At 42.0% G+C, this 25,008-nt stretch overlaps 1 protein-coding gene across 3 annotated transcripts in view; it reads right to left on the reverse strand.

Annotated features, from left to right (window-relative positions):
- The window catches only part of MFSD6 (major facilitator superfamily domain containing 6), a 28,942-nt gene extending 4,297 nt beyond the window's left edge, over positions 1-24,645 (reverse strand). For 2 of the 3 annotated variants that reach the window (XM_063162510.1, XM_063162512.1), the window contains exons 1-6: positions 23,373-23,465; positions 13,820-15,416; positions 8,670-8,767; positions 2,937-3,098; positions 2,277-2,375; positions 240-520 (exon numbers count right to left, since the gene is read on the reverse strand). In XM_063162510.1, the coding sequence (XP_063018580.1) occupies positions 240-520; positions 2,277-2,375; positions 2,937-3,098; positions 8,670-8,767; positions 13,820-15,363 (2,184 nt within the window). In that variant the 5' untranslated portion in view covers positions 15,364-15,416; positions 23,373-23,465. Of the gene's footprint in view, positions 1-239; positions 521-2,276; positions 2,376-2,936; positions 3,099-8,669; positions 8,768-13,819; positions 15,417-23,372; positions 23,466-24,461 lie in introns of those variants that run through there. The other variant, XM_063162511.1, reaches the window with a different exon arrangement.
- Positions 24,646-25,008: the final 363 nt, after the last annotated feature.

The raw sequence follows: 25,008 nt of genomic DNA on the forward strand, positions 1-25,008 counted from the left end.
CCCTTTCTATGTCTCTTCTCCTACCATCTTCAGGAAGATACTACTTGCAAAGTTATTCCTGCTACATTACACATAGAAAACAACTCTATTTCATGCACTATTTCAACTACTGTGTCACAAATCCAGTTTTACTACAAGCTGACAGAAAATACCTACCAGGTACTAACAGATTTACAGAGCTATAAAGATTTTAAAGCTGCTAAAATTACTTAAGAGCTTCCTGAACATTAGAAGATTACCTGTAAAGGCTGATTCTCAGGAGTGGGATTGGTTTTGGATAGTTTAACCATCTCTTTTATCTGGTAGACAGCATAAGCTAAGGTGACCCATGGAGAAGAACTGATGCCCCAGGCAGGCTTGTTCACATCCTCTTGCTCTTCCTGGTGTTTAGTTTTCTTTGGAGGGAGTCTGGGCTCAGTCCTAGGCATGATATCTTCCGACTGCTGCTGCACAAGGTCAATAGTTGCTATGGGAACAGGACTGGAAGGCACTGGAATCCTTTCCGCCAGCATTGTCTTTTCTGAAGTTTAAAACAAAACCATTACTGGCAAAGCTAACAAGCTTAAAAAAGAACAACCCTGATGAAGCAGACAATGAGCATGAAGTGTTCCTTGCTTTCACACTGTGGTTATCACTGTCCTGAAAGCAGAGCACTGGCACAGCCACCAGGAGCCAGACCCAGCACAGTCTGGTTAGGGAAACGTGGCTGCTGGGCCCTGGAGCATGAAAAACTCCAGCTGTTCCCACCAAAGAGTTCCTATGGAGTTAGGCAGTTAGTGAGACAAGAATTAAGGGTGGTGACACACTGGAAGACACAAAGTATCTGTCAAAGAGTTTCAGGTAAAGGAAGAAATCCTCCCAAGAGACCTTTACATCTCAGGTCTTGCAATAAACTGTAACAGTTTTTGTAACTATCTTCAAATGTCATCCATAAAATGACTGCCATGACCCAACCCAATGTGCCTTACAATCCTGAAGAGCCAGAGTATTCATACAAAAAATAATATTAACAGATTTTTAGTAACTGGGGGTTATTTTCAGTAATAGCTCTGTGCTCTCTGTAAAAAATACATCCTGTGAACTTTGAAAAAAAAATTTTCCAAAGAAAATATTTTATCGATTAAGAAGATCTTTCTTTCAAAATTAAAAAATTACTCTTACACATTTGGTTTACAACTCCTAGATAGTACTGGATATTTTAAGCAAGGGCTGGATGTTCTCAAGGAGTGAAGAAACGAGGAGAATAATCCTGCACACCCTTGACCACATGCTTCATTTTACTCATTCAACTGGTCTGCTTGAAAGCAGCCTAATTACTGTCATGCTTTAAATGAACATACACACTGTTAAAATGGGTAGTGTGTATTAAATGAAAACCAAGGACAGAAACAAAGAGAACAAGGCCACTATGAACAAACTGGCCTTTTGTAGATTCATGTGTAATTAACTGACTGCTGATGGCTAAGTGAAGCAGCCAATAGCCTTTTCATCTTTCCATTTTTTGCCATTATCATTTGAACACAACTGAGGAAAATACTAGCAAAATATATATTTGAACACTTCAGTACAGGCAGCCTGATAACTTAATTTAATATTCCAGCTAAAGAAAACTAACATTCATTTCATACTCAAAACTCATACTGGAAAGTATTTGGGCAAAAAGCAGCTCAAAAATTCATGACTTTTCACAGTTAGCCAGAGTTTTATTGTCTTTGTAAGAACTGTAGTCACAGTAAACCCCTAACTTTGCTCCAAGTATTTAGTTTCTGGTTAGCCTTTATATTGATAAAGATGGAGATTAAAAAGTTCAAGTTCCCCCTGAGGGGAGATATCTCAGGTTTAAAAAAAAAAAAAATCTATAAAATTTTTTGTCCTCTGAAGCCACCTCTACAATTTCTAGCAGGTGGCTTCGACTGAATATGAGAGCACAAAGCGGGACTGAGGTGACCTTAACGAATTGATGCAACTGAAATGACTCACTACAGCTGTGAAGACTAACCTAAGGATTCTCAGAACTGAGAGGACAAACAGGCAGCAAAACAGATAATCCTTTTCTTCTGTGGACACTCAATGCTGCCCTTCCTGTAGCAGCAGCAGCACACCACTTCAATTTTTTCATTGCTCAGGACAAAAACTTCCCACTTGAAAATGAACTGTTTTGTCAAATTCAAGTTAAGACACCAAAGATACAAAAGTAAAGGTGCAGGAGCAGCTACAGAGAGATCTGTTTTTCACTACTCCTAATTCTGTAGTGTCTCTGTGACATGAATATTTACCTTCTTCTTCATCAGGAACCAACATCCACTGGATCAGTGCAAACAGAAGCAGAATCACTAAACAAGCCATCCCTATTCCTCTGAATGTGGCAGCAGGACCTGTAATGAGATTTTTTTTCCCCTTAATTGAGAACCTACTTATTTAATAAAATAAAATGAGTCAGCATTATGTGCTTCTTGGCTCTATATTGCCCATGAAGACTCTTATTAGCTTGTTTCATTACATTTTCCTCCCCCATCACTTCTTCAACAGGCTTTGTAAAGGATTTTTAAGCAAGTAATTAGATTCTCATTTGTTCATCGAGAGGCTTTATAGTATCAACCTATTCTCTCACACAGGATTCATTCATCTTACAGATGAGGTTAGGTACTTGACACAATAATGAAATATCTAGGTGTAACATATTGAATCAATCTGGAACACTGACAGAACAAAGCCATGAGCAATTTGGTCTGAATGCAGTGCCGACCTTGCTTTGATCAGGGGCCTGGACTGGATATCTCAGAGCCCTCCCCAGCCTGAGAAGTTCTATAATCCTGTATACAAAGTGTATAACTCTTAACATATAACAATACCTACAGCATAAATAAGTTTCAAGCTAACAGTTTGGTAAAGCCAGAATAAATAAAACTAAATTTTTCAATATTACTTTTACTTACCAAAGTAGTTGACCAAAACCCCTCCAACCATAGCTCCACATCCTCTGCCCAGCCCCAGGTGCAGGCCTTGCAGAATTCCCTGTGCTGATGTCCTCAGCTCCGGAGGCACGGCCGCGCTCAGGTACGAGATGCAGGCTGCCCAGATAGCTGCATGTGTGACACCTGCAGAAAGGAGACATCAGCAGGAGCACCAGGGCCACAGGGGGCCAACACAACATCTGAGCAACTGCACTCACCAGCTGGAGCACGTGGAGAGAAAAACTACAAAAACCCTCCAGTGACAAATGGCTGTGCAGTACAAATTGGCTTTTGGTAATGTGATACTGGCAACCAAGCCACAGAGAGACAGGACAACCAAGCCACAGAGAGACAGGACAAGTCCTTCTGCAGAGCCTGTCAAAAGCTTTCTCCCTCTAAGATGACCTCAGTTCTCCTCTGGAGACACAGTCCCTAGGGAGACAAGTCTCTCTGCCAGATTCATTGTGCCTTCACAGTGACTCAGGGCCTTTGGAATACAGTCCCATTTTCACAAGCTCCAGGCAATTAAAGCATTGATGCCTCTCAGCAGTCTCCTTACCACCACAGTGAAGCACACAAAGGTCATCAAATCCAGACAGTATCAGAGAAATCCATGCCATCTCAGAGGCAATAAGTAATCCCGTCCTGCCCTTCTCACTCCCTGCAAAAACCCAACAAACTCCCTCAAACCTCCAAAAACTTCCCAGCAAACTCTTTCTAAACTCAACACCAACACACTCTGCATTTAGCATGGAATGGTCCAGATGAGAACAGCACACAAGCTTCTCAGGTTAGGCCAAAGACATCACTTTCCATGGCTGCTGTTGAGAGGCAGAGTCACTGGGCCTCCCTCCTGCTGCAGCTGCATCCTGCCCTATGCCTGATGTGCCTGATCCTGTGTGGGTGCTGCCACTGCTTCACCCACTCCTACAACAGCCATCCTCAGTGCCACCAACCACAGCTCAGTGACAGCCCCAGTCCTCACTGCCATCAACTACAGCCCCATGACAGTCCCAGAGCTCACTGCCACCAACCACAGCCCAGTAACAGCCCCAGAGCTCACTGCCACCAACCACAGCTCAGTGACAGCCCCAGTCCTCACTGCCATCAACCACAGCCCCATGACAGCCCCATTTCTCACTGCCACCAACCACAGTCCAATGACAGCCCCAGCCTACAGCAGAAACTGTGCAAGTGTCTACACAGCACATTTGGGGTTTCTACCCAGCATATTCAGGTTTATCTACCCAGCAGATGTGGGGTTGGGACCACTTTTTCCTCCAGCAGGAGAGCTAAGGGACAGCCAGCACACGGCCCTCAGCGTGGGAGGCTGGCTGTAGGTGGAACCTTCCCCTTGGAACACCTGTCTGGGGGCCTGTGTGGAGTGGGGAAGGACAGGAAAAAGCAGGGTTGCAGAGAAGTTAGAAAAACAACACAGTTTCGTAGTTCATCACACATTAAATAAGCCTGAACTATTTTGCCACCCTCAGATTGAGTGGGAATTTTTTTTTCCTTATTTCAGAGGTATTAAAAATAGTCATCACAGTTTACCAATTCCTAAGCTCTACTGCCTCAGTTTTAAACAAATATTGGCACAACTGATGATTCAGTCAACATGTTTCTGTCCTCTACACTTGACTTATAATGAACAGTTGGACAATCAATAATTACTTAGGCATTTAGGCTGAAGACTCCTAAGAGCAAGAAAACACATTTTTGTAACATACAGAATAATGTGGATTTTGCTTAGGAGAAATAAGCAATAGCACTATATGAAATTGATATAGTGCAGGTACACACGTTAGATGTCCACCAGGCTAATCCAGTCAAATTCACTCAAAATCAAATCTCCTAAAGCTTTGGGTATTACACATATATATGTGCATGTATCTCTCTCTCAAGGTTTTGGTACTAGTACATCACTGTATTGAAAAACAAAAAGCTTGCATTAAATTGAGTCTGTATTACCTTACCATTTAGAGTTTAAGGCTTTAAAACTCACAGATTTTCTATGCAAAAAGCTAAAGAGTTTTAAAACTCACTGAGTCTCTACTTTAATGCAGATCCATGAACGCATTGCAAATAGCAACCAAAAGCTGTCCCAATAACAAAGCAGAGCTAATTTAATATAGGTAAAGTGGTTTTAGTTTAGAAAATGCATCAATTAACATAAAACATTCAGTTTTATTGGCTGTTAGGAGCAGGCAAATTCTTAAAGCTGGGCAAATAAAAAACACATCAGAAATTATTTGAACTGAGTTTGTTTGCACACAAAAGGCCATAACTTAACCAACAGGTTCTTGGATGTTTTCATCTTTAGCACTAGAACACAGTGTTCTCAGTTTCTCTGAAAACAAATCCATACTTTAAATCAGCTCACTACACTTGCCTTTAAAGGCACAGCCTTTTTATTTTAGTATGTGTACATTATTAATGTGATTTTTATTATTTATACAACAGTAGCTATTTGAAACAGTTTTTACCACAACTCTCATAAGAAGTCTGCCGTGGATTACTGTTACTGCTAACCACAATTCTTTTTAAAAGAAGTTGCTCACTATATATATTGTGAAATTATTTGCTAAAACCACTAACCACCATTTCATCATCTGCACAACAGTTCCAACAAGTGCAGCAACCCTAGAGTGATGCTTGTAATTTTAGTGAATTTAGGATAATTCATATGTAAACCATGAGCTGAAGATTTGGGGATCCAAATTTATTTCAAGAGAAATATGCATCATAATTATTGTCAGCCAAAGGCCAAACTCTTTGCTCTCTAGACATAACTGTGTTGCTGGAACATCAGTAGGAGTCACTTCTTAGAATAGTACTTGTTTTGGAGTTTGCTGAGTAACTGCCAAGTGAAAACAGCTCATTTTCAGGTTAACAAGATGGTTTTGTAATTTAGAAAAAATTCCTGTCATGCAAATTGGAGAGCTACCATAGCTGTTATCAGAGAACCTGGACCAGTGCCCTGGAACAATAAATTGCAGCTAACTAGCATAGCAAAACTTTATCTGCTAAGTGCCAAATGAACAAGATTGCTTGTGTGCAATATATATAGATATATATGATTTACAAGGATGTCTTGAAATCTTCAGTTATTACAGATTCAGCCTTAACTCTTATTTTCATACATTGCCTGTGCAAGTCAATACAGCATAGTGGTTGAAAACTTTGGATTGAGAAGTGAATTGTTTAAGTCTCCTTATTTACTCCTTTGAGAGTGCAATGCAATGAGAGCTGTCCTCATCCCATCTACAAACAGCAGCTGGAACACAGCATGGTTCTTATTACAATCAATAGATGCAGTCTGCAGAGTCATCTTCCAGAAAGGTCTCCATGCCCTCCAGCAACAGCACATGGGGATAATCCTGCTTGTACTGCAGGAACATATTAAACAGAAAAGAAAATTTTTTACAGAAGTCAACTAAAAGTTCTGTTAGCCTTAAAACCCCTCAAGCTGAGGAGTTTACATAGAATGTGACAGCTTCCTGGAAAAAAGTTCTGCACAATTAGAGCAAGGACTTCACCAGGGGTTTCAAAGACCTGTCAACTTGATGGCCCACATGGTGCCCACATGTTGTACACAATCTACTCTTTTTTGGTTCTCAATATAATCCTTACACAGAGAAAACAGCTCCAACTCTTGCTTCCCTCTGTTAACAAGCTCACTTAAAAATAAGAGCTTCCACCTCACCAAATTTCATTGAGGTATCACGTCTTACTGCCACTGACAATACAGTGGTTATGTTGGAGAGAAAGCAGAGCCCAACGAAAGAGGACTTGGAACTGCTGCAGAGAAAAACCAGAACTCTAGAAAAGAGGAAAACTGGTAAGAGCAGAAAGGGAATGAATCAATGAGGGGGGGAAGTCAGCAGTACTTCTAAAAAGCTAACCTTGATCCCCCATTTGGCAACGCTGAATGAGATGACTGGAATCCCACAAATAATGCAGTGGCAGTGGTTAGACACACACAGGGCACCCATGGACATCAGGGACCGACAATGACGTGTGAAAAGAGCACACAGAACACAGAGAACCGGGGCTGGGTGGGGGAACTGTGCGTGGGCTTGGTTTGGGTTTAGCTCTCTCATTTGCTGACTATAAATAACTGCAAATAGCCAGATTAACCAAGGAGTCCATGATTCAGCAGTGGCTAAATATGGTAACATCTGGCAGATACATTTATGACAAAGTATTATTTTGAAAGTCCTTAATTTTTTCTTCAAACATCAATTATTCAGGATTTGTGTACTGTGTACTCTTGCTCTATGTAAAGGCAAGCCTATGTATTGTGCAATTCATATTGAAATTTCAGCAGAATAAAAACCACATGCAAAGTACAAGAAACTTCTTTTTCAGCCATGACTTATAGGATTCTTCCAGGCACAAACTTATGGCTGTGTAGGTTATACCAAAAGGGTTTTCCCCTGTATTTAGATATGGGATATCTTTAAATCAGGATCACCTAAAAGGCAACATCCAAAGCTTTGTATTCATCATTTGTTTTCCCTAGATGTTTGAGCAGGTGGGAGTATAACACATACTCATTCTTTAGTTTCTTTCTAAACATGTTCCTATTTTAACACTTGGTATGAACAATGAAGCATCAATTCAATAGTTGTGGTTTGGGGGCTTTTTTAATAACAAAATTCAAAAGCCTGCTGTTGGGGCAATTATAATATGATAAACTGTGTTTTTGTTAGCTCAGAACTTTAAGGAGCCAGGACACAAATGGATCTCTGTGTGTATGTAGAGATCCACACAGTGCTCTCTAATGGCATTTTGTAACTCAAAGTCTACCTTACAAAGATTTCTGTAAGTATAGTAGAAAAAGTTAATTTAAATTCAAGTTATGCTGCACACAGAAGAATAAAACTTCTAAGTATAATCTAAGGAAAAAATTCTAAATATTATTGTATAAAACCAAAATGCTGGCTTTAAAAAGATGGTAAAAAATGGTACTCTTCAAATATTGAAGAAATAGAAAGTAAGGCAGTTCCACTTTTTCATGGTTTTGAGAAGTGGTACCCACCACAAAAAAGACACAAAAAAGGTCAAAAAAAGAAGCTAGAACAATGCATACTTTAACATTGTAACGAAGTTCTTACAGACTTCTACAACAGGATTTGAAAACAGGACTCAAGTTACTTGTCAATAGACCACACCTCTATCCTTGAAAATAAGATTGTGAAAGGGCACGTCCTTTAAAGAAGTTCTCTTAGGATTGAGAAAGCACTGAGAGAACTGCTGCTCTAGCTATTAAAACAAAAATTCTATAATCTAAAAGCACTGATGGAACTGAAATATTTAAGAGACAGAATGACCCAGACTATGCTTGGAGGTTTTCTGCGGCATCCTTTCAAGGACTGCAACCTCTGGCATTTAATGACGTTCACATTTATCACCAAACAGGATTTGCAGTAGGTGTGTACCCTCATAGCTCATGCTTGTGTCTCTTTGTTTATTTAAAGGGTGTGTTGGTCTCACACAGTTCTGTTTGAATAAACACAGAACTGTGCACAATCAAATGCACACCCACCCTTTTGACGTCAAATATTTCCCAGGATAAACAGCAATGGTTTATGTGTTTTATGAACCTCCATCTTCTGGGGTATTTGTGGTCAAAACAATAGAGAAATACCAGATTTTTTACTTAATCATAGCTCACTTGAAAACAAGATAATGGGAGCACCTGGAAGGTCTTACCTTGCAGCACTTCCATCGGAAGAACGGTCCAGGCATTTTCCAGGTACGAGATGTAGATGTATCGTGCTGTGTTACAGGCAAGGCCAATATAAAGCACTCTAAAGGAAACAAAGAAAGGAAAAAGTCAGGACAGTCTGCACTTTCCCTTTCTGGTATGTTATAATACAGCTTACTGATTTAGAACTTATTTGCATGCATACGGTTTGCCAGTCTAAAGCATTTGCTCAACAGAAAATACATCCTTCAAGTCCTACACCCAAACATAAACTCTCCTCCCTGCCCATTCAACACATTCAAAATCCTAATAGAAAAAAAATAAATCAAAGAGACAGCAAACCCACTGAGCTTTTAATTGAGGTCTGTAGTTCTATGCCACACTCTAAATGGGATTGTGTTTCAGAGAGAGAATTTCTGAGTGCATTCAACATCCTTTCCAAACAACCTGCTTTTCTAATCATCCAGAGATTCATTCTGCCATTTCAATGAAAGCCTGGAGCAGGTTTGTATTAAAGGAATTAATTTTAACCCAATTAATATAAGTTTATAGTCCCAGTATCTGCAAACTGCTCAGAACTACTCTAAAACACATCCCACAGAAGCAATATGGTTTATAATAACATGCCTCAGGATAAAACTTAGCCATCCTGTTGAAAAGCAGCAGATGCTGCATCTCAGAATTTAGAGAAAAAAAAAAAAAAACCAACAAAAACTCTTACAACAGCTTTTAAACAATGAAATACAAAGACTATTTGTGAAGTGCATTTCCCATTGCACATTTAACCTGATGACTCTTCCCTTCCAGTTTTTAGATTTAGCATAGCTTCCCTCTGGGGTGCTCATTCATCCAGCTATCTTCCTCTTATTTTTAGATGGATCTTGGGAAACAAGGACTTAATTGAAAACATGTTTACAGCTTGAAAAAGGGTGCTATTGCAACCTTTAAAGATTTTTTTCAGGGACAAGGATAATTTGTTGTCCCAACAGGGCTTGTTGTCTGAACCCTAGTTGGGCGTAAGTGAAATAAATGCAATTGGTAATTAAGGTGAAGCACTGACCTTGTGAAAGGGCTCTTTATTCTTTGTGGTGCTTTTTCAGTTACTTTTTTCTACAAATGCACACCAATAATTAATTAAATGGTACAGAGCAACTGGAAAATCTAGAGTGAGGCACCATCACAAAAACACAGCATCTTGCCAACATCTGAGGTCTCCAAATACACATGTTGACAGTGAAAAATCCACTACCAGAGTTTTTATCATGTCATTGATATCAAAAAAGGCCTGTGCATTTCACAACAAGATGAATTTACTTTCAACAAGTAGGGCAAGCTGGCAGGAAGTCATCTCCTCTCAGTCATAGATCAAACCAAGCTGTGCTGCTTCCAGACACATGTGAGGTCCATGAATAGCTGGTTTAAGCAGCCTTTAGGCAACAAAAGGCCAAGCATTCAAGGAAGAAAACATGGGAAGCCATGAAAAAGTTCACTGTTATACAATAATGAGAACAAACTTGTTCTTTGTGCTGTGAATCATAAATTTCATCTCATCCTTTAATTAATGCCTTCTGTTCCAAACCAATAACTCGGTTCCTTTCATAGCCACAACTTAACATAGCTCTTATGTAAAACCACATTTCTGAAATGTATTAGGACACATCAGCCTCAAAAGGTAACCAAAGTCACAAGGTCTGCAGGCTCCTGTCTTCACTCCCCTACTAGAAAGGTCCAGGGTGATGCATGCTCTCAGGAGTACAAAGGAATGGCCTCACATATACATTTGGTTTTCCTCAGCAGCAGTACAGATGCACCTCTCTGTTTAGGACGAGTTCTAGACAGATTAATTTCACTTTTGTCTAGCAAAAACTTTGTTCACCAAGAACTGTCTTCCTATCTCAGCTGTTCCCTAGCATAGCCACACCAGAGATGTGACCTCCTGCTGCTTCAGAGCTCTTCCATCATCACTAACACTCACCTACCTGTGTTTATCCAACACGTTACATTTGCAGAAAGATTTGGATTTGGAGTTTAAGAGCAGCAATTTAGTCAGGTTCTACCTCTTAATTTGTTAGAATATATGTACAGAATTTTAGGTAAATTACAGTTTATGAAGATTTCTATAAATATGGTTTTGGAGGGGTACGTCACACGAAAACTTTTGTATATTTACAGAGTCTTTTAAAAAATGAATTTATAATAATCACTTAGGCTCCCTATCAGACCTAAATGGAAAATGTAAACAGATGTTCCCTATGAACCCTATATGCAGCACTCACAGAGACACCATACTCACTTCACAGGTTACACATTTAAAGCACTAAATCTATATTTGTGACAAGGAGTCTGAGCTGTTTACAGCCATGACTACCAGTCTCTGCTTCCCATAAAAGCTCACATGCTGGAACTGTGGTCAGACAAACACATTCTAGCTTAACCTCAAGTAGGAAGTTATTTTCAGAGCTTGACATCATCTTCTTAAGTGACTAGCAGTTCTGAGTGCTTCTACACCAGGTGGGATCTAAATATTTCATAGCCAGTTTTGCACATTTTTTTGCTCACAGTATCACAGAGTGATTTGGGTTGGAAGGGAACTTAAAGATCATCTAGTTCCCACCCCTCTGCCATAGGCAGGGACACCATTCATTAGGCCAGGTTGTTCAAAGCCCCATCCAGCCTGGCCTTGGACACTTCCAGGGATGGGGCAGCCACAGCTTCTCTGGGCAACCTGTGCCAGGGCCTCACCCCTCACAGTAAAGAACTTCTTCCTAATATCCTCTCAAAGAAACACTAGAAGCACACATGCACTGCACAAATGTATGAACAGTAGAGCTAATGAAGTCAGAAATTGGGCATTTTAATCAGCAAATATTTAATACAATCACTCGTAAAACGCTTGGACAATAATCTGAACATTAGTTTTAAAAAACTGTGAAAACACAGGAGGTTTCAAACTGTTGTAAGGGTTTTATATGCCACCACATACAATGGTAGAAACAGAAAGATTTTTAAGACTTGAAAAGGGAAACTGAGCTTCTGTCTGATAGGGTGTAAAGCCCATTTCCTTGCAGTTCCACAAAGGACATTCAACAGCCTTTTTTCCTGCTACTGTGACAATGAATGCAATTCTGGTACTCATGCCTGCCTTCAAACACTTGGCACAGAAAGAAAAATTGAATGACAATATTCAAACACTTCAGAAAGAAAGTCTACATCTAGAAGTCCAACAACCCAGAGGAAAGGAATTTTGAGCTATTAAAAATAAATAAAATATCAACATTGAATGCTTCTGACTAAAGACATGGAGCTGGAGGCTATAGGAATTTTATTCCTAATAGGAAAATTATTATCTGCACTAGAAGGCAGCAGACAACACATACACAGAACTGTCAAAGATGAGCTATGAAAACTCCTATCCATATTTCTTTGGGGAAGAAAAAAAGAAAAGCTTGCTTCCTCTCAAACACACAAAGTTCAGAAAGTACAAAGTGGCAGGCAACCAGGAGGAGTCATCTCAAACTGTGATGACTAAACACAAGCATTAGATAACACTAAAATATGACTAATGTGCATTTCCCAGGTGTAGGTATGTAGAATGCTGTTTCATAGCAAACAGGGACTAGTGTTTAAACAATTCAATCTTGATCCCATCTTGGCTTCACAGGTTTAGCAGTACCAAAAAAAAAAAAAAAAAGAAAAAAAAAGGAACTGATCCCCTCTTATCATCCTTCTTTTCACTGCCCAATGGGCCAATGCTCCCATCCCCTCCATTTAATCTTATTCACAATCCTACCACTCTTTCAGTTTTCATTCTTTAGCTGAAGTCTAAGGCTGAATTTTGTACTATAATATACATTGAAAGACCATACGCAAGCTATCTTTAGCTATGAAGACTGTGATCTGTTCTCACCACTCCTCCATCATCATATCCTTCCTCCAGGCTTTGCATGCAAGGTGTTATTTTCTCTTACTAATTATTGTCAAATTCAGAGATTAGGACTGACTCTAAGTAAAGATATCCTCCTCAGTTTCAAGTAAGAAAGAACTCCATCTTTTAAGTAATCTCTCAAATTACTGTGCTAAACATCTCAAACATTTTTAGTAGAAGGCAAATGAGTAAAAATATTCCTCCCAATAAAAGCAAAACAAAGAGCAGGACCTTAGAACAGAATACACAAAAAGAACAGTGCAAACAGCTTAAAAATACTTACATCTCAATGCCTGTATGAATATAAACTGGGTATTTGGAAAGGATATGATGCTAACAACACACAGCTCTGAACTTACATGCACAGAATACCTGAGTAAATATTAAAAAAAACCACCTCTGCAGCTTCATTAACTCAGGTTTTCCCCATCTTTCCTCCCCTGTGCTTTTTTTTAAAAAGTAGAGGAGGGATTTAGAAGGCTATTAAGTCAATGTAGTGAATTTACTGGAAACCAATGCTCACTAATATGCTGGAAGCAGTCGCTTTCACTTAGACAAGGCAAAAACAACAGGACAAGCCCTGCAGCCATCTCACTTCATAGCTGACACAGACACTGCAACTGAAGGAGGAGAGCAAGCCCTGAACTAGTAAGTGACACTGCCAGGCTGCAACCTCGTTCTGCCAACACCCAGAGTCTGATTACGAGGCCATGTACACAGGAGGTGCTCACCTAGTTTCCTCAGCTCAGCTTCTCCCTCTCAGCCTGCAGCTGACACCTTGACACCTTTCCAGGCTACCGTGGGGGCAGCGAACTGCCCTGCAAGGGGAACTAGGCTAAAGCAGAATGCTGCTACTCACAGGAAAAAAACTGAAAAACTAATGGCATTTGTATGTCAAAACAGACAACCCTTGAGTGGGTGGCAATTTGTAAAGATCTCAGAGCGATGCATCAGGGAACAAGGCTATCTTCTGGAACCATCTGCAAAAGGTTATGGTGCCAGGCAGAAAGCACATACTAACATGCAACTCAAATGCAAAGCAAGCATTTCAGAGCATTTTCAACTCTTGAAATAACAAAAAAAAAAAAATCCATCATGTGAGCCACATAACTGAGCATGAATTTGAAAAAAAAAAAAAAAGATTAGTTGGAGTTTCACTTTGTAGCACAAGGGCTGAGCCTGAGAGTCACCAGTTTTTGTATAGCTCTTTAATGATTGCTGCCATCTTACCTGATGTGACCAACCAATTCAATGAGTTTGTGGCTGAAGAAATAGGCAGTCAGCTCAGACACGTGGCTGAGCACAGAACAAACTCCAAAGAGAGTGGTGGTGCCATTTAGGTCTTCCAAGTGCCAGTACAGAAAGGTGAACACAAAGCCATATCCAAACCCCATGAACCAGGCCACGAAGAGCACGGAGCCATACTGGATACTGCACAGCAGTTTAATTAGGTCCCAAAAACTGAAAGACTGTGACTGGCTCATACTGGTAGGAGTGTTATCTGAAGACTCATTGGAGGCATTTCTGTCTACCTGTGAGATTTCGACCTCTTTTCTCTTGTTTTCATCTTGCTTGAAGTGCGTGTAATGAAATCGAAACTGGGTGGCCACAATCAGAGCCATTGTCATGAGGACACCAAAAACAATGAAAACGATCCTGTAGTTCTTGTACTCTGGAGCTTTACATCCTTGACCTTCAATGGCAACTTCTGTGTGAGTATAGTCAATGCCAATTCCCACGGAGAGCATGGCCAGCCCCCAGCCCAGAGACCCCCACATACGCTGCAATCCATAGCGGTCCCGGTGTTTGCCGAGGTACTGCAGGGTTATGGTGTCCACAATGGTAACAGAGGAAGCACTGAAAAATTCTCCTATTATGACAACCAGCAGAATGAGTAGAAAGATGGCCTCTACTTCTTGCTGATCATAAACGAGCACAACTTGGTCAGAAGGCATGGGCTTTGTGCTGATGGAAGCTGGGGTGGTGCTCAGAGTTGTGTTCCCTAGTGAGACCGGGCTAGTGGTGGTGCTTTGCAAAATCAAATGGGTACTGTTCTCCAAGGTAAAATCCTCACCATTGCTCTGTGTAGGTACTGGGAATGTTATTTCGGGATTAGGTGTCCCTGTTGTTTCCAAAGTGGCTGAACTGGAAGTGACCAGGTCTCTCCTCCCACGAACTTTCGGGGATGCAGCACTCACTGTGGTTAGTGGAGAAGCCATGGAGGTGTTTTGCAGGATTGTTGTTAAAAGGCTGCTTGCGTTGGTGGGATGCGCAGGGGGAAGGCCCTTTGGTACACATCTTAAGGTGGCTGGTCTCACAAATCCAATGCCCAGGTTGAACAGAACCCAGCATAAAAGTGAAAACAGAAGGACAATCTTGCCTTTCTTGAAGCGATCTGCCACCACTCCCCAGAAGGGAGCACTGCAAAACTCAATAAAGTACCTGATGCCCACCAGAAGTCCACTCTGGCTGGGGGTCATACCCAGCTGCTTGTAGTACACGGGCAGCAAGGGGTAGAGAGAGCCATATGCAGAATAGAAGAAAAAATAAAAGACCTTTGAGATCAGCAGATCGTTGTTGATTTTGACACAGTGCTTTTCTAACCAATCCAGCTCTTCATCTGGGGCAGTGGTTGTCTCTGTTGAAGGGGATTCATTATTGGGTGGCAAGTCTGGATCCTTGGAAATGCCATTGAAAGGATCAGCAAGCACATACTTTCTCTTCTGCTCTTCTTCGTCGTCGGTTAGAATGGCCACCTTATCATCAGCTGCCATGGTTTACCACAGGCATCCAGGATCTGGTGGACTCTCAAGGAACTAGGGCTACCCTGTGAACAAATAAAACATAAGGTGGTTAAGGAGAGCAGGACCTGCAATGCCAGCCATCAAGGACAGAGAGCCTCTTTCTTGTAAGTAACATTCCTGAGCAATAAATGCAGTGTTCAAGGTGGAGAAGACCATTTGTCTAGACTAGTGGTACATGGTAGCATCAATAAAAATGTGTTTTATGACCAATTCTGTGAAGTTCTCCCAACATCAGCTTTTATATTGTGCAACAAAACATCTTTCATGTTTAGGAGAGAGAATAACATATATTCAGAGTTACTGTGGCAATTAAGTGCTAGTATTTGCAAGTTCTCTTCTTTCAAGTTAGCTTTTCTCCCCCAAGGCTAACTGCTTTATTTCCAGTATTCCCTCCTATGCCAAAGGATAGCCATGATTTTGTAATTAAGCAATGCAGCCACATATACCCAGGTTATTTTGATCATCAAAACATATTATCCAAAGCCTCATGATGGCCTTCAAAAGGCTCAGCAATCTCCTCTTGAAACACATTTTTCTAAGCACTCCGCAGCTGCAGCAGAAATTGATGGGAGGCTTGAGCTTCTACACTGAATGGGAAGAGGTGGGAATTAGGATGGGGCTTAAAGATCAAAATCAGGGTAACAATCTCAAAGACATCAAAGACCTGGGAGCAAAGAAACAGACACAGGCCCTATAAAGCAATCTTCAAGTCAAATTCTGAAATGGAAAAGAGGTGGACTGGGAGGCAACAGCACTGCAGCTGCCTGCACTTATCTTCTGCAGAAGTGCCTGCCAAATTGATAAGTAACACTAAAAAATAAACACTTAGACTTTGAGTGACCAGCCAGCTTTCACATTTAAACACAACCCATTCCAATAAACTAGCCTAGCTAAGAAAAGCTTCCTTTTCAAAGAACAAAAACCAGCTCTGCCAGCAGGCTATCAGCTCCAAATTATTATTAAAAAACTGGTTTTGCTCTGTTGGTACCTTTAAATTTAACCTAATAAGATCACCTCATGTTCATTGTGAGAAAGTTAAATGCTTTATATATTTTGGTTTTATAATCCTTTCCTGTTTGGATTAGTATTACTATCACAGAGTAACTTTTTCAAGGACCAATATTTGCAAGCAGAACCAGAAGAACCTGAAATTTCTCGAAGAGGACTCCATTTGTGATCTTGACCTGCTCAAGGAATTTGAAATTGGACAAGATGATCCTACTGCGTTCCTTCCAACTCAGGATATTATATCATTCTATGATAAGTATTTTTCTGCAGTTCTGTACTTTATTCCAAGCAGAAGAGGACAATGAAACAAGTCTTTCATTACTCATCTGAAAGCACAATATCATCCCTTTAAAATTAGTCATGCAACAGTATATTCAGTGCCTTTAAATTAACTATAATTCATCAGTATTTAATACTGACAATGGATTTGGAATGGATTATTTAATACTGACAAAGGCTAATAAGAGAGAAGAGACTAACATTCAGTAGTATGTTAAATTAATTGTCCCCTATTGATTCAGCATATATATAACAGCTGACAACACGCCATGGGTATTTCTAAAAACAACAGTTCATGAGAATAATCTAAACCTTACACAGTTCAGTGAAAGACAAGTCTAAAAATACCATCATTAAAATCCCAAACACTCATAAGGTTTGTCTATGCTTTTCACTTTTAAATGTCATTTCTATGGGATAGTATCTACGAGGATCTCTGGTTTCACTTAGGGAGAAAAGGCTACATACAAATCTTGGAACCTTAAATATTCATGTATTCAAGGTCAAAAGTAAATGAAAACCATGCCAGCATATACAGAGATTCAAGTTTTTTCCTCCAGTTTCTTCAGAGACAATCCAATTAAATTTTTTAAAAAGTATTTCAACTGTCAAAAGACTAGACAGCCCTAATTAAGTTGTTAGAACAGTCAAATGTGAAAGCACATTTTCTTGCTCTTACCTGTTACCATCAAAAGCCCCATGAACCAAAACTCAGCAGCTGTCTAGTGAGCTCCTGCAATTTTTGGTTCAGCCAACCACATCCACCTGACAGGTGGAAGAACTGTGGGGTTTTTGCTCATTTCCATATCCATAAAACAAGCCCTTCTAATGAGTAAATTAGATCAGTCATCATCTGTGCTCTTATTTTCTTTATGCCTTGCCCTTCTCTGACAACAAAGACTGCAGATCTTGTGCAGGGCCCCACTTATGTCAAGGGGATGTAACTGAGCTTTCAGTATAGGCTCATCTGTTTACAGCAACTCGCTTGCTTGCTGCATCAGAGCTTTACAGCATTTACTTCTGAAGAATAGATTTCCTGTTCCCCAGACATGACAAGATAGAACTCACATTTTAACCACGTGGATATTTTAGGAGAACTTCTTTGTAAGTATGGCTTGAAATCATCCTCATTTAAACAAGTTTATTCCTGTATATGAGCTCTGATGCAGCTGGTTTCATACAAATAATATTGAAAGCTTTTAGAGCAATTACTATTAATTTTGTTTCCCTTTTCTCTTGAAGTGGAATTTCAATTCCATATGTTGTATGAATAGTGAGAACATAACAAATTATGATACTGTTAATCTTTAAACTCTTCAGTTGCTGCATATTCATCCCCCCTCCACAATTTTTATTGGCCTCAGCATCCATCTTCTAATGCATTGCATAATCCAAAAGATCCACTCCCGCTATTCTGACTAGAACATCCTGGGTTAGAAGGCTATGAAAAGTCTATTTCAAAATAATTTCAATAAATATTTTCCCACACTAAGAGCTTCATTGAATGTTATTAATAATACAGAATATACTCTTCAGAAATATAACAGCATCAAGAGTGGTAGGAGCCATATGGCATTCTTTATTGTTTTGATCACTAGTTTGTTTAGGAGTCAGGTTTTTGAAAGTCATATTAAGCAATGTTTTAAATTCTAAAAATAATTGACTGAAAACAAGAAAATGAACAAAGTATTGTTACTGAAAGAAATCTACAAAAACCCTGAACCAATGGGGATTTCCTTCAATGGCAAAAACCCCGTGCCAGTCAGGGATTGAACATGCAGCAAACTAGACAGATGGAAAAACCAATATACTTCTCAGTGATAAGAGACTAGTTATCTATTGGTTATTTTAACCATTGCCTTCAAATACTGTATCTGTACTTTGCAAATACTTTTCTAATGCATAAGACTATAGAAGGACAGAAGACAAGCACAATGGAGAACAAACAACAGAGAACAGGAGTAAAGAAGAAAGGTTAGGAGAGTTAACAGATGGACTTCAGAGTGATTATAAATTTTAACTCATTTGAAGTTGAAGAGAACACACCATTCTGGGAGAGGCCTGCTGAATGTAATCAGCTCTGCCAGGACAAATGGGATCACAGAGGTTGCAGAGTGGTACCTTCACTCTGAAAACAGGAATAATGGGTTGGAGGTGTTACCCCCAAACTTAGGGTTCAGAAACACACAAGAAAGCTCTAAGATGTAAATTGGAAAGAACTCCTCCAGGAACCTTGAGAAAGCCCTGCAAAGGGTAAAGGGAAGAGGCACAGCAAGGGCACAGCACAGCGGCACATGTGTCACAAGACAGCACTTCGGTCCTCCAACTAACAAACGAGCTTTTATCCTGACAGAGGTTTACATTTCCAAATCGCTACAGAACTCAGAACTGGGAACCAGGCCCTTGTTTCCTCACCATCCCACCACCCCTCCAAGGCTGCAATGGGAAGGGAGCGCATCCCTCCCCTCCCTGGCTGGCAGCTGCACGGGGAGCCCGGCAGACACAGCGCTCTCAGAGCGCGATTATTCCGTGACATCACGCCTTCTCCCAACCTCTTCATGCACAAGTGCGTGTGCTTCTCCTCAAAGAATGCACTTGTTAACCACAAGGCTCTTCTTCCTTCAAGATTTGCACAGATGGGATTTTTTAAATGTAAGTACAAGCTATTATTTTTTCTGAGTTTCCTGCCCCACATCATCCCACATTGCTGTCGCTTGCTTTAGTACCTATTCCTCAGCAAGTCAAAATCCACTTTCAAGCCCTTACATCTAGAACATGGTTTTTATCCAGTCATCTCCTGCAAACAGACACAACTTCCCTGCAGACTTGCACCTTTGAGCAGCTATCTTGGGAATGGAAGAAGAACCATTTGTCCCAAGAAATCCAGTGATGACAGTGCAGTGGTCATTTTAAAAACTGAAATGAGCCTCTCTGGCAGGTAGGTAGAAAGAGGGTATTCTACATTTAGTTAAGTATCTTCTTGGCATTCTTGCTTTTATTTCTTAAATCGATCCTCATTTAGTCTGTCTCTCCTAATAATTAACAGGATTTCAAGATCAGAAAGGATAAAAAGCTAATCTACTCAAGACAACCTGACATTGCAAGAATAAAAACAAAACAAAAGTAACAAAGTAAAATAATAATACAGTATACTAAAAACTCAGCTCTCCCCTTGGAGTCACTCTTCCCAAAACTTAGGACAAAAAAAATCCCCTTGCTTTGAACCATATCTCAAATTAAAAAAAAAAAAAAAGGAAAAAAAAAACCAATTAAGAGCTCAGCCTGGGGTAGCAAATCCCTAAACCTCTCAGGGAAAATACCACAGTTCTTACAGAACGAGGCATTGAAACTTCATCTGCAGACCAACAGAAAGTTAGATCTGAGGTGAAAGTGTACTGTTGTTCTAAAATAAAGTTTAATTCGCCATAAATATTCCATTCACTAGGCTTTGAGAATTAAAATATAATTAAGACTCACAAAGCAGAGACTCAAAATCTGGGTTTGAATGTATGTGAATGTTAAAAGACAAACCATCAAAAAAACCCGTGACAGTTCACGAGAAGACAGTGGAAATGATCACGAGAGCCTTAACCCATTAAATACCTAAAAAATTACTAACTGTAGCAGATTTATTTTTATACAGCCTCAGAAAACATACTCAGAGCAGGAATGATCAAGTAATCTCTCAAACAACATGCAGCTGTAGGAACAGAGCAGGCCAGCTTGCTGTTTGCATTGTGCAGATAAATCAAAGCCAGCCAGAATGGCATCACGTTTTAGTTGACCCCTTCCAGCCTTTCACTGACTAGAAAACTCACTTTGTAGCAAATACATTAAAGTCCACATGAAGTTTTCATACAAACATTTTAAAATCTGTAAATAGAAAAGACATTTCTTTAAAACACTTTAAGTCACTAAGAACTGTTTGATCAAGAACAGGTCTGCTAGAGAAGGAGACTTGAAAACTACACAAAGGCTCACCTCCACTCATCCCCCAGCTGGTGAAACTGCCATGAAAGCATCCATCACACAGCTCATGCTCACCACCTCCTCCTCAGCCACCCTGCCCCATCAACCCAAGCTCCAAAACCTTTGCAATAAAGACTTTCTGCTCACTATCTGTGCAGCAGCTCCAGAGGGAAGCCCTGCATCCAGCAGGCCTACAAGGCACTGCTGCAGCAGCCATAAATAATAGACCACGTTTTCCATTTTCAAGCAAGTTTCACCCCTAAGGAGCAGCCTGGCGCTGTCACCTGCATCCATGCCAAAAAGGAGGAGAATGTTATGCAAACAACTTACGTCATGGCAGAGAAGTAAGTGCCTGGACTCCATTCACTCTTGCATCACCAAGAGTTCCCAAGCCTCTCCCAGAAAAGCCAACCTCCAGGCGGAGCCCTTGGATGGGCTGTTCCCTGCCAAGCCATCCAGAAAAACGCCCACAGGGTGCCCCACCTACCCCACATCACTAAAGGTAAGCAGTTCCTCCTGTGAGGCCCCAGCATGAGCACCTGACTGAATTTGTAAAATCAGAAACAATTCACACAGAGTGAATTTGTGCTGGGAAATATGCTTGTTTCAATTGTAAAGAAAGACACAAGTGTTGTTACATTAACCAACGTAATTAGGGTTTCCATGAAAGTGAAACCACCTTGTTCAAAGTAAAGCACTTCAAACTACTTTATTTTATGTTGGTGATATGCACTTACTTAATGTGTTGGGCTATAGGTTTTTCTGCTTCTTCATTATGGATATAAAAACTCTACACACTGAGACATTGAGTCAATTAGATTGGGAGATAACAGTATGTCTGAAATATGTCAAGATCAGGTCTATAATAGGTTTAATGCACTTAAGATTGGTCTAAAGCTACTACAATAGTGCTAGTATTAACATTAAACTGAAGAACACTATGAATCCTCATCTATTAAAGAAAAACCATTAAACTCACATCTTAGGACTCCTGCATTCCAATCTTGTTTTCCATTTAATACGTGCACATTAAGATGTCCAAGTAGACTCTTATTTGTTAAAGAGCTTGTTTTTAGTTGGTATCAGCCTCCAGTTTTTTTGACCAGTTTTCCAGCTGTCAACTGCCTCCAAGGTTTACACTTGATTAATGATGGTAATTTCCAAGTGTGCTTTCAGCTCCAAACCAGGCAAGTGCTCAGGGCATTCCAGGAGCACAGCACAGTGCTGCCAGTGCTGGGCAGGGACAAGGGCACCCAGTTGCCCCTCCAAGCCTGGCAGCAGCAGCAGTCCTGGTCTGCTGCAGGACAGCAAGGCCTTCCTCTGGGACCAATGCGCAGGTGGATCATGCCACCAGCTCATAATTTCCCACACTGCTATATAAACTCAGGCCCATTGTACTGTAGCTGAGGACTAAGATGAATTTTAGGCTGCATTCAAGCTGTACCCTAGTACCAGCTCTGTTACTGATAAATCACAGCTTCCTCCCATTAGCTCCTCACATCGTCAGCTTCTACTCTCATATTCTCACTCCCCCTGTTTGATTTTTTTTTTTAAAGTCTTCTTATGATTTTTACTGGACTTGTGACTACTACCACAAATACTAACCCTTAAAGGGATGATTGTTTTCTTTTCGCCTATTCCTTGGTGGGTCTTCAGAGAATACAAACAACAAAATACATGTCACCTTTGTCTATTTCTAACCAGTGAAACAAAAAACACACACAAAATAACCAAGCTAGAAAACTAGCATTTTGTAATCTCTTTCCTTGGACATTACCAACTAGTGGACAACAAGACCTAATACATCTTAGTAATGTAATAATGTTTGGAGAAGTTTTTACTGAAATACTTCAGCACTATGTTTATTCAGCTGTTCTCTTCTGTGCTAGGTTATCCAACCATGTTATCACTCCTCAACACTGCGCTTTTTCATTAACAGAAGATTTAAAAAGAGTCTGCTGCTAAAACTTTAGAGCCACTAAACAGACAGGGATTTAAAACTCCATCTAACTTAGAACATCACAGGCATCCGTAGCAGCTATGGCACCTTCAACGCTGACTCCCTAAATAAGTATCTGTTCCTACGCTTGTTCCAATAAACAGACGAGCAACCGACAGCCCGCTTACTAAACCCCACGGTATTTGAAGGATGTAAGGGCTGTGGATCCGAGTGACAGCCACAAGTAACGCCACGCCTGGATGCTGGCGGCAAGGAGAAGTGCGGGGATGCCTGTGCAGGAGCTCCCGTGGGACACGGCCCGGCCACCTCCGGGACTACGACTCTGTCACCGGGGAGGGCAGGGGGTGTTACACGGCTCGGCCGCAGCACGCTTCAACCACGATGCTGAGCTTAGGAGAAGCGGGCCGGCACCCACCGAGCTCGGCACCCGTCAAGGCTGACACAACCGGCCGGCTCCGGGGAGGCGCAGCTGACCGGCCCCGGCGCGGCAGGAAACGCCGCTGGGGAGAAGCTGCGGTACGGGCCCACGGGCAGCAGCATCCCGGGCGGCTGCGGGGACGAGGCCCGCCGCCCCGCTGGGAGGGCGCTGCAGCCGGTGCCGGGGCAGACACCGGGGGGAACGGCCTCCCCATCCCGGTGCGCCACAGCCGGCCCCGCGGGGCCGGTCCCCGCGGAGCGCGGGCAGGGGAGGCGGCGGCACCCCGCCGGGCGGCCCCGGCTGCCGGCCCGGCCCCCCGCGCACCGCGGGGCCGCGCTGACTCACCTCGCCCGGGGGCGGCTCCGGGGGGGCGCTCGGCCGGGAGCATCGCAGCCCCTTCCCTGCCGCCGCGGCTGCTGCGGGCGGCGGCTCCGCGCACCTCCCGCCCCCCCGGCCGGGCCGCGCCGCCGCCGCGCAGGGGCGCTGCGGGGAGGGACGGAGCCGCCCCCCGCCCCGCCGCGGGGGGGCCGCGCAGCGCCCGGCAACGCCTCCGCGGGGCCCGCGCGGCGGCCAGGCCCGGTTCGGTCCGGCCCTCCCTGCGCGGGCCGCTCACGGCCGCGTACGGCTGCCGGGTGGCGGCACCGGCACCTCTGCTGGGACACGGTGGGGCCTTGCGCTTAAAAACACTGCCTGGGCAGCGTCCTGGGCCCCAGGAGCCGAATGACATTCACAGCGCTTCCTGCGCGTCACAAGTCCCAAACGCGTATTACAGCATAAAGAATTAATTGCCGTAGTGCCTTTCACAGCCACTGGCATCACCTCTTCGATAACACTGCTTCTAGACTTGCACACAAATAAAATTCCCTAAATGTTTAAAATGACAACAACATAAACTTCCCCACACGCTAATCACTGAGGCAGAAAAAGGGAGAGAGGGCAACTCCTGAGCAACAGCTGAGTCGTGCTGCAATATAAAAGGTCAGCGATGTTAAACGAAAGAAGGAGAATAGTCACGAAGTGAAAGGCCAGCCAGAGATTTTGGGTGTTCATCAGCCGTGAACCGAACAGGAGGTCTTGAAGCTGTTTGAGGATTAAATGATGGTGCTCTTTACACAAGAGTTCACATTGGGACCTATTCCAAGCAGGTTGATAAAATGAACAAGCTCCACTGGCCAGCCCTCCCAGTGGCACAGCACGGCAGCTCCTGCCCAGGACAGATTGCAGACATCGTTAACTGAGATACTACAGAACAAACACATCACTACTTGCATCTTATTTCGCACCTCCCTTTTCTGAGGGAGGATCCCCCTTTTTTCAAAGAATAAAACATAATTTGCATTATTTTGCCCAGGGGAAGAAATTGAGAGAAAACTACAAGTTTGCATGATTGAGGTAGACAAACAGGAACAGAAACACGACAGGCATTTGACTCACTTAATTTAGTTCTCACTGAAGTGCAGGGATTGCAGGTGGAAGGCAATGCTCTCTCCAGGTTGTTCCCCTGCCACGGCGACACACCAACGGGGCACGGTCTGTGTGTGTGACAGCGTCCCATTAACATCCTGCTTACCTCCACAGTAAAGGCTTCTCCTGAAGGAGGCAGGAGACAGAAGCTGAATTTCCTAGGGGAGGTGACCTGGGGCAGGAGAAGGCTTGTTTATCATCTGTCTCTGGAAGGATTTTCAGAACTCATCATCTCTGAGAATCTCCCCCACGGCTAATTAACCACAAAGAGAAACCATGTCTGGGACCAGGAGTGCAGGCCTCCTGTAATCTTGCAGAATTCAGAGACAGACAATTATCAGCTCATGTAGTGGGGCTTTTACTACAAAATGGCACTGTAAATAAACCAGATCTAAGCTCCAAACAAAATTATTTCGTCTTGATGGAGACTATTCTGGCAAATTACTAGAAAAGCTTTTAGGGAGAACATGTAATTCAAATAATTTGCAGTCATTGTTTGTCAACTGAAAAGGAAAAG

The sequence above is a fragment of the Melospiza melodia genome, chromosome 8 (genome assembly GCF_035770615.1).
Source record: "Melospiza melodia melodia isolate bMelMel2 chromosome 8, bMelMel2.pri, whole genome shotgun sequence".
In the NCBI taxonomy this organism is placed as follows: domain Eukaryota; kingdom Metazoa; phylum Chordata; class Aves; order Passeriformes; family Passerellidae; genus Melospiza; species Melospiza melodia.